Source organism: Haliotis cracherodii, unplaced genomic scaffold (assembly GCF_022045235.1).
Source record: "Haliotis cracherodii isolate W230 unplaced genomic scaffold, xgHalCrac1.p SCAF_16, whole genome shotgun sequence".
In the NCBI taxonomy this organism is placed as follows: Eukaryota; Metazoa; Mollusca; class Gastropoda; order Lepetellida; family Haliotidae; genus Haliotis; species Haliotis cracherodii.
In genome coordinates this window covers 13055478-13065330 of record NW_027266271.1, presented here as the reverse complement: position 1 = coordinate 13065330, position 9853 = coordinate 13055478, and the positions used below count along the sequence as shown (strand labels likewise).

Sequence of the window (9853 nt, the reverse complement as noted above, 5' to 3'; positions counted from 1 at the left end):
GGTAACCAATCAGATCCTTGCACATACTCTTCCACTCCGGTGGGGAAGGCCCACGATCACCGGGCATGTTTCCAAGCCCCTCCCTCCTATATATATCAGTAGTCCCAAATATACATGCAGTCCCTTTCGTAAACACATTTACTTTTAAGCACACCTCACAGTCTCACATGTAGCCTTTTTCATATATGAGTGGTATCAAATATATACATGAAATACCATCTCTATCGAGTTCACACAAGTCTTATGGATGGCTGTGTCGACATCATACAACATGGCACTCTTCCCATTTAGGCATTTAGCAGGTAAGAAGTGGTATGCACATCAGGTTTATGTTTAAAACTTCCATGTTGATGTTTTAGTATGAGACTGATAGGAATAGTAGTAATTTGAAGTTGCAGTCTGTAAAAGTGCAGAGGATGTCGACAGATCTTACTCATTCAAGGGTAATCGCTGATGACTGATGCCGATGAGTGAGTGAGTGAGTTGGATTTAACGCCACTTTTAAGATTATTCCGGGTATATCACGGCGTATCAGCTTAATGTGGGAGGAAAGCCCGAAGTGATGCAGGTCTCGGACGCTCATCACTTCGGTGAAACCCTTGGGTATGGTGCTGCAAACCTAGAAACATAATCGTGGTGAACCGGGATTCGAACCCGAATAGGTTCATAGGTTTCTGGTATGCCCAAGGGACGCAATTCTGCACAGCGAATCGCGGTGCCTTAGGCGACTGGGCCATTATGTTGACTTGTTCTGATAAGAGGAATAAGGTTTAAATGTTCAGCTACCATCATGACGAAACGTCCTCGTTTCATTGAGTTACAGTATCCAAAGTGGTTAGTTGGGAGACGCAGTGAAGGATACTACTTAATGGTACATCACATATTCATAGTTCTTGGTTCTGAGGTTGTCAGGACGTGTATATATGTATGGTTTTAATAGTTCGTGCCATTTCAATGATGATGGTCGCTATACATGGTATTACATTTCTGTCACATTATACCTGTGGACGTTGGAGTTACCTTTGTTGATGTTTGAGAATTTGTATTGTTCTATATACGACTGACATTATTACATTTTCACTCATATTCAATTCTTACTAAAGGGGTTTTCGAAGTAGTATTGTTCTCAAATAAAACTATTACTTACTGTGTTGTATGAATGGCGGGCGCTACCGTTAGGGCAGGACAGGCTTGCCATTTTCGAAAAAAACACAGGTGTCATCACTGATTTTTAGCTTTATTGCCCTCTACGCCCTCTACGCCCCATGGAGTCTGTTTCTGTAGGCACATACATAGGGATTCTACATTTGATTTCACTTCCTATTTTTTCATGTATGCATTACTAGTAATAACAACAAAGACAATTATAACAAAATTACATATTTAAACCCCAAAATATCACTACCGTATGAGAAATGTTTGTAACATTGTTGTTTTCAAGAAAATAGTATGGTTTCTAAAATTTAACATTACCTTGTCCTGAAAAATGAAATTTGATGATAAAAAAACAAAGCAGGTGTCAATAAAACCGTTCGCCCGAACGCATCACGGCAACGGCCATGGTAACCCGATACACGTGAGTCCATGCACATTGAAATGCACATGGGTTCCCCCATTTCTTGCCCTGTAAAAATCCACCCAGATCGGATAACATTCACACGTTATTGAATTGCTACCACATGCCAAGATTGACAAGAAACAAGCGACACCAAGCCCTTGGACGATTGCAAGCAATTCGCCGGGCAAGTAGCCAATGCATTTCAAGTCCAGGTAAGGAACATATACAGGCAACGGTACCAGACCACTAACACTACAGATGACCGACATCGTAGTGGAAGACCAAGGGTCACCACCCGAAGTCAGGGTCGTCAGATTGTGCGACATCATCTTCAAGATCGCCTTGTTACTGCTACGGAAACTGCTCGACAGACAATGGGGACACACAATCGACACATTAGTGCAGACACCGTGCGTCGACGATTGACGACTCCTTCACTGTCACAGGCCACACGGTATCGCCGTGACCATCTTCGGTGGGCAACACAGCACCAGCATTGTCGCCACCAGCAACAGCAGATGGCAGAGAGAGAGAGAGTGTCTGGCGACGCCGTTGGGAACGTTATTCAGATGCTTGTGTTGTTGACAGACTCGTGGGGTGGTCCGAGCATCATGGCGTGGGTGGAATTGATCTTGCACAGAGGTTCGGCCCAGTGGTCTTCCAGAACATCGGTCCAGAGAGAGACAATGGAGTCACAGCAGCTCGGTACATTGATCAAGTCTTGAGACCACACGCCATACCTCATTTGGCACGTCGCCGCAACCACAAGTTTCAGCATGATAACACCCGTGCCCACACTGCAAGAGCAACAAGAGACTTCCTCGAGCAGAATGGCATCAGAACCATGCAGTGGCCTGCCCTCAGTCCCGATTTTAAACCCATTTAGCACCTGTGGGACGAGATTCAAAGACGGCTGAATGACGTCCGACCAAGGCCGAGTGCCTATGACCTACATCAACCGCCTCATCTATTCCATGTATCGACGTTGCACTGCAGTCATCGATGCACATGGCGGACACACGAGATACTGACGTGTGATGCCATTTTCTCAGAGACTGGTGTTGTGTTTCTCTTTAAGGACATTTGACACTTTAATTTTAACCTTGATGTTCAGTTTGCCCAAGTTTCATCTTTTTAATATTTCTCAAAGTATGTGTACAGTGTTTGTACAAATAAGGTTTCTCATATATCTATCCATGGTGACGTTTCATTTGCGGTTCAGTATATATAGAACTGCCTTTTTACGAACATCCGACTCAACACAGATTTATATCGATCATGTCAATAACTGATAAACATATGCCTAAAAAACTATCAGTGTTCATTTGTCATGCTATGTTAGAGAATAACCTGTTTATCATATCGGCAACCACTCCCGAAAACAGAATTGTACTATGAACCTGTGGCTTCTCAGTGTGCAATAAAATTATCCTACAACTAGGATTTCAGGAGCGGTGTAGTTTGTGTAACATCATGATGACACCAGATGTTTAATAACGTTTAAACAACAATTTTAAAAAATTCCTTTAAGGTCGGTGGACCAAGTAAAGGCAAAAAAGAAAAGCAATACAACAATCTGCTATATACGCTACATATTATGTGTGTTACGGGAGTTTTATGCAAATTGTGTGAGTGGTGGGTGATACCGGTAGGGCCATCACTGATTTTCAGTGATCCATTCATGTTATTTTCATCCCGAGTTTGGCTTTAATTCCTAGTGGAGGAGGCTGTTTTGTCAGATTATCGAAATGGCCATTCTCTGGCGTTGCCATTTGTTACTGAGGTAATAACGAGTTTTGGATAACCTGAACCTCAGGGGATACGTCATACGTCACAAATAGCAATTACCCTGTCAATCGAATATTATCAATCATAGAATGGATCGCGGATATGTAAAGATTTTTTTTATATAAGGGAATCAGAATTATGCTTGAATTCTACCATGTAATGACACCTATGTTTTATTTGCAGGTTTTCACAGACGTAAAGTTCCCCTGCTGCTTGTTGTGGCTGTTGTGCTTTTGCTGCAACCACGTCTTAAAGCTGCACACGCTCAAACAGGTGGGAATTCTTGACAAGACCTCAATGCATATGTCATGTAGCAGAATGGCCCTAAAAGTACAAGTGGACATTCAGCTTATAGCAATCAGACATATTTGATACATAGCAAAATACAGGTTGTGGCACGTTGACATATGTCAGGCGTATCCAAAGCCTAAGTAAAGCTTTCAAAACATTTTATGTAGAGGACCTTTCCAAATTTTATACGCATCAGTTTCCTTGTTGCACCGCCATCTTGTCATTACTTTTCAGATTTCGAGCATGAGGACCTCGCCACACTGCTGGAGGAAGAATCCCTTTTTTCAATGAAGAAACAAAGTAACGTCAGTTTGAAAAAGACGCGTGATTTTCAAACTTTCGAAAAAGACTCAGATGTAGTCAGGTTCACATCTCTAGATCGGAAATACACATCAGAGGTCGACCTGCTATCAGAGGACGCTTTGAATTCAGACCTACTCACCTCGGAGTACAACCTGGAACACGAGCGGCACAAGAGAGAGGTATACGAATCCTCTGGAACAGGTGAGCACAAATTAACCCATCTATGGGGTTTCTAAGCAGGAATTCATATGTCCCAAAAAACTTTTGTAACACAGGAGGAGGGGTTGCAATGGTGGTCCCAAGTATTGATATTCAAGTACAGTGGTGAGCTCCGTCGGCCTGAATACCCAGATGCACACGTATTATTTTGAGGTGCGGTTTGACAACAAAGGAGGGCTTGGTGTACGCCCAAGTGATCACATTGTTCTGTTGTAATGTACCTATGTTTGCCGTGGTGAATAAACTCTCTTTTTCCCCTTTCTAAAGTAGAGCATCACCAATGAAACTGTGTTTAGGATGCAATGTCTTTGTTGATGTTAGAACATTGTGTCCTTGTGTGACATACCTCTCCACACAAATTAGTCTTCTTACAAAAAAATAACACATACGCAAATTCTTTCAGTTACACATAAAGAGAGCGAATCCACAGAGGCAATCTATCTTCCCTCGGTATAAAACATTCACCATATTTAATTGCTTCAATAAGATTAATGTTATACTATCTATTGTTTTCGTGTATTTTTGTCATCCTACGTATCCTTAAACACCAACCACGTGATAGGTAAATATGAATTACAACGACAGAGAATTATCCACCGAAACAGTTTCCTTTGGGCGTAAAAAGGAAAAATAGGGGTGAACATTAAATGAATCTATCACTGAAAATCAGTGATGACACCAGGTGTTCGCGAAAGGATAAGCATGTAATGTAGGCGAAGGGCGGTAGGGTGGTAGCCTAGTATTACTAATGGTAGCCGACATGGGTACAATGTGTGAAGCCTATTTCTGATGTCCCCTGCCGTGATATTGCTAGAATATTGCTAAAAGCGGCGTAAAACCATACTCAATCACTCACTGCAATGTACGCGAATAACTAATTTTCAATTCATCGAGGGACATTCAATGTCATATTGTTCCTGTGATTGTTGAAGATGGGATAACAAATGGATGGGACAGTACACCCACAAAACACTTACCATTGATGAGGATTTGAGTTGGTCGACCTTTGTTGAAACGTGATCATGAACACTTTGTTAAACCAGAAACTTTGTGACTTTTGCTAATACGTTTGGGAACGTTTGTGTGAACACTTGGCCAACCTTGTATGAATACTTGGCGAATCCTTTACGAATCCTTAGTAAAACGTTTGTGAACCAAACGCAGCGGTCAACCAATAGTGAGTGAGTGAGTGAGTGAGTGAGTGAGTGAGTGAGTGAGTGAGTGAGTGAGTGAGTGGGTCGGATGGGTTGAGTGAGTGAGTGAGGGTGTCAGTCAGCCAGGGAGTGGGTGAGGTAGGGAAGGAGGGAATGACATTAAGGCCGCTTTGAACAATATTCCAGTCACATCTCCGTGTGACAGCTTATGTGTCAGTGTGTTTCACTAGTGAGAGAAAACCCAAGGTGATATGACCAAAATACTGTAAAACCCAATTCTCTTTTAAAGGATATTTGGGAACACGATATTCTTTTTAAAGATATCAGGTAGGTGAATATTCTACTGGGGGTTGGTATGAGGTGTTTTGCCACAAAAAATGTTCCTAACAAAATTAAAGTTGTTTGACATAGAGGTATGTTTTGAAGAAACTGACGGACAAAATAAAATATAAACTTGAAACTAAACGTTACTAGTCTGAAAATACTGTTGAGTTTTAACACACAACTATGATAACCGTATCAAACACATCAAAATCGAAAAACCATTTCTTGTTTGTTTCATTTCTAGCAATCATAAAACACAATTGTATACTTTGTTTTGGCCGGGATTTTAATATGTCCGAAAATATATTTTAGCAAAAACAAACATTTTTTAGAAGACTTTTCTTGGTACTAATACGCTTCCATAAAATGTATTTTGATAAAAGCGAAAATAATATTAAGATGTTCTCAGAACAGAATTGTACTGACCTGAGGAGGTATTATTATAAGTTTCAGGAGTGTTAGGATGTCTATGTTAGGATACATCTTTGTATGAAAATTATTGAAACTAGAAGCATAACAAGAGAATTTTGTTTCAGTAAGGATGTCCACTCTTAACATGGCAATATGAAAAAGTTTCAAAACCACAACAATGCAAATGTCTCATACAAATACGAATATATGATGAAAATTGTGTTGAAACTTCATTGTTTGTAAATGTAAATACAGAAGACGTCATTTTTAATTGTTCCTTATAATATTTGCCTGACAACATTTGACAGTTTATGAAGTGAAAATACAGTTCACTTTTTAATGCATTCTTTCCTATAAAAAAAATTCACATAGTTTCCCTGAGATAAAAATACACAAACCCACTACGTTTTACTTTAATCGTCTCCGAATTTTAAGACAGACGATTTCCTCACTGTAATTAATCGTCATGTAAAATGAAGGAAACATTCCGACATAATCGAACGGTAATTCTTCGTATTCTGGTGAAAGACATTCATAATCGTTCAGAAGAGTGATGTCCTTACAGCACTAGACATGCCAAAAAATTTAGGATGGTTTTTAATAGGTGAGGTAAAATGGGGTTTATCTTCGCGTCCAAGATTATTGCACTTATATAGCGACGTGCGTACGTGCGTGCGTGTGTGTGTGTCCGTTGCTTCTTCTACTAGTCCGGACTAATGCCGATTTTATAGTGCTTGCCCACTGAGATACCATGCCTCGGTTTAACATGAAGACCATACTCAGATACAGTATACTGTAACCGAGCCAACAAGTCCTTGTTTTGGACCCTTAATGCCGGGCACCATACAGGGTAACAACAAGTACTATCTTTTAACGTCTTTGGTATGACGCGGCCGGGAATCGAACCACGGAACTTCCACGGACGTTTACCACAAGACCACGGAGGCGGTCTATGGTTTCTAATAAATGCATGTTGAGCTATTGTATGTATCATGTCATTTATACTGTATATTTTCAGAAAACGAGTGTGAGTACTGTACGGGCCCCTTTGATGTGTGTACAGATCTGACGACGGGCTACAACTGTACATGTAAGGTCGGATTCGTCCGAGAAGACCAGGAGTGCTACGCAGGTAACACAAACATACATTTCACAGTTTCCAGTTCATAGTTAACATATCCCACAGCGCTCACTTCACATGGTCAACATACCCCATCACACTTAGTTCACATGATCAACATACCCCATCACACTCACTTCACATGGTCAGCATACCCCATCACACTCACTTCACATGGTCAACATACCCCATCACTCTCACTTCACATGGTCAACATACCATAACACACACACACACACACACACACACACACACACACACACACACACACACACACACACACACACACACACACACGTCGCTATGTAGGTGCAATGATCTTGAACACGACGTTAACCCCCATGTAATATTTATACAGAACGTCTCAGGCCTGGGGTTCTAAATAATTCATATTTGCATTCCATTCAACAGAAATGTTCACTTACGGTCCGAGAGCTTCAGATTCAACCATGTCCAGCCAAGATGAAGGTTTTCAGGCGATAGACGTTGAGGATGGAATCCCATTTTCATCAGAGATATACTATATCATATATGTAAGTTGATCAGTTGATCTTTACGTTAGCGATATCATATTTTTTTTAAAAACTATACTGGCGCTTAGTCAACACTCAACGAATACAATATTATTTAAAACTTTTTAAAAATCGCAAAATACAAAACTGTTGTTGGGTATCTTAGACACCTTATCGTCGAAAATCAATAAGCTTGCTATTTTCGGCAAAACATTACGGCATTTCAAACATGGTTACAAATTCATTTCGTACCCCATTTTTCAGCAATCTCATTAAAACCAGATCTTAGTTCTTGCTGCCGCTAAACAAAGATCCGAGGACATCCCATTACGGATCACGTCAGACCGACCTTTTGAAGGACTGACAAGAAGTCGACATTAGTCAACCAGAAGGCAGCTTTCTCGTGCTTTACGGCACTAATTTCAAATTGGCGACTACGCTTCGACAAATTCTCGATTAAAAAATTGAAACCTGAACAAAAGAACATTCTGGAATGGCTATTAGATGGCCTAGATTGTATGGATTCAGTCGTTAAGCCCATAACTATCGTTCGGAATACCCTGTGTTAAAGTTTTCAAGATTGAAAATCTTTTTCCGACTGTCACTTTCATGATCTGGTAAGTGACGCTCTGATTGGTCGGATGTCAGGTCGTTCTGAATGGGATGACCTAAGATCTTTGTTTAGCGGGTATCGAGAACTAAGATCTGATTTTAATGAGATTGATTTTTCAGCGAACCATTTTCTTTAATCCAGCCACAGATTGCAGGCATTGCTGATGGTTATATTCACACAATCAAAATTAACGGCAGTTCTTTCAATTTTCAATAACATGAAAACAAACTCGGCTTACTTTATTTTGCAAATATGTTATAGTATATCTAAACTTACATATGCACCACAGTCTATCTTAACTTACATATATATCACAGTATATCTGAACTTACATAAATGTCACAATCTTCTAACTTGATCTATGTACACCACAGTCTATCTTAACTTACATAAATGTGGTGTATATGTATGTTTAGACATACTATAACATATTTTGTAAGCAAAGGTACATTGTGACGTATATGTAAGTAAAGCTATACTATTGCATATATATATATATAACTTAAGATATACTGTGACATTTGTAAATTACCATGACATATGAGTGACTTTAATGTGAGTGCATCAATCACGTTTCCTATTCCATCCACGGCAAAAAATATTGTTTTACCAATTTTCTTTTTTTGTATGTCATAATATCTTCTGCCTATGAGTATATGTACAGTTGTTTCAAAATAGATTGTGTGGTACTATTAAAATATATTTTAGTACTTTACGTATTACAGGCCAGTATATATCTATATACATTGCACAAAAATTTAGGAATCATAACTATTTGTAGAATACCTTTATGAAAATGTGTGCTCGGCGATCACTCCAAAAGTACCATAATTTTGTTCAGTATACATACTCATCTTACCTTGCATTAAGATACTCGTGTTTATGGTTTCTATGTGTCCTTCTAAGGTACAAAATTCATATACAGTAAACTACGCTTACAACGAACTGGCCGATATAACGAACTTATTTTTTAGTCCTGGCCATTTGTTACATTTATGATGTATATATATATATGCTTATGACGAACTACGGTTATTACAAACTAAAGTTATAACCGTAGTGTACTGTATTCAGCTTGGAGGCGCCGAACTTCTTACCAATCCGAATATATGACATGATTATATTAGCTCCAAACTGAACATCAAATGTGTTTAGTGAACGTAACCGAACATATCCGACTGGACCCTGAGTGAGAACTTTCCATACCCCTCACCGGTACATAGGCGCTCACGCAGGGTGTATCGCACCATATAACCTTCGAGACTGGTTGCCAACTTATACTTCCTTCTTTCATTCCTGACTGTTTTGCGTTCCTCCCTCCGTCTAGATCTCCACAAACGGCGTGATAAGTTTTGGGACGAAGTTTGGTTCGTACTCGCCATCGCTGCCCACCAATACCCAGAACATCTTGTGTCCTTACTGGGCCGACATTGACATCACGTCCGCGAATAGCACCAGCACAACTGCCATCTACTACCAGGCATACAATGGCACCAGCAATAGACTTGAAACAGCTTCCACTAGGATTAAGAAATTCATCTCTGACAGCACATTCAGAGC

At 40.0% G+C, this 9853-nt stretch overlaps 1 protein-coding gene across 1 annotated transcript; it reads left to right on the top strand.

Annotated features, from left to right (window-relative positions):
• Positions 1-247: 247 nt before the first annotated feature.
• LOC139464170 (uncharacterized) lies at positions 248-9727 on the top strand. The gene is made up of 6 exons (XM_071245697.1): positions 248-309; positions 3282-3292; positions 3530-3619; positions 3872-4141; positions 7067-7180; positions 9621-9727. Exons 1-6 carry the CDS (start codon positions 248-250, stop codon positions 9725-9727), a joined length of 654 nt encoding a protein of 217 aa, XP_071101798.1.
• Positions 9728-9853: the final 126 nt, after the last annotated feature.

What these genes read in the sequence shown, in the direction of transcription:
- LOC139464170 (XM_071245697.1), top strand. Translation starts at nt 248, where the DNA reads ATGGCTGTGTCGACATCATACAACATGGCACTCTTCCCATTTAGGCAT. An exon ending in AGCTGCACACGCTCAAACAG is followed by an intron (nt 3,620 to 3,871) that starts GTGGGAATTCTT and finishes ATTACTTTTCAG; the next exon opens with ATTTCGAGCATGAGGACCTC. An exon ending in ATACGAATCCTCTGGAACAG is followed by an intron (nt 4,142 to 7,066) that starts GTGAGCACAAAT and finishes GTATATTTTCAG; the next exon opens with AAAACGAGTGTGAGTACTGT.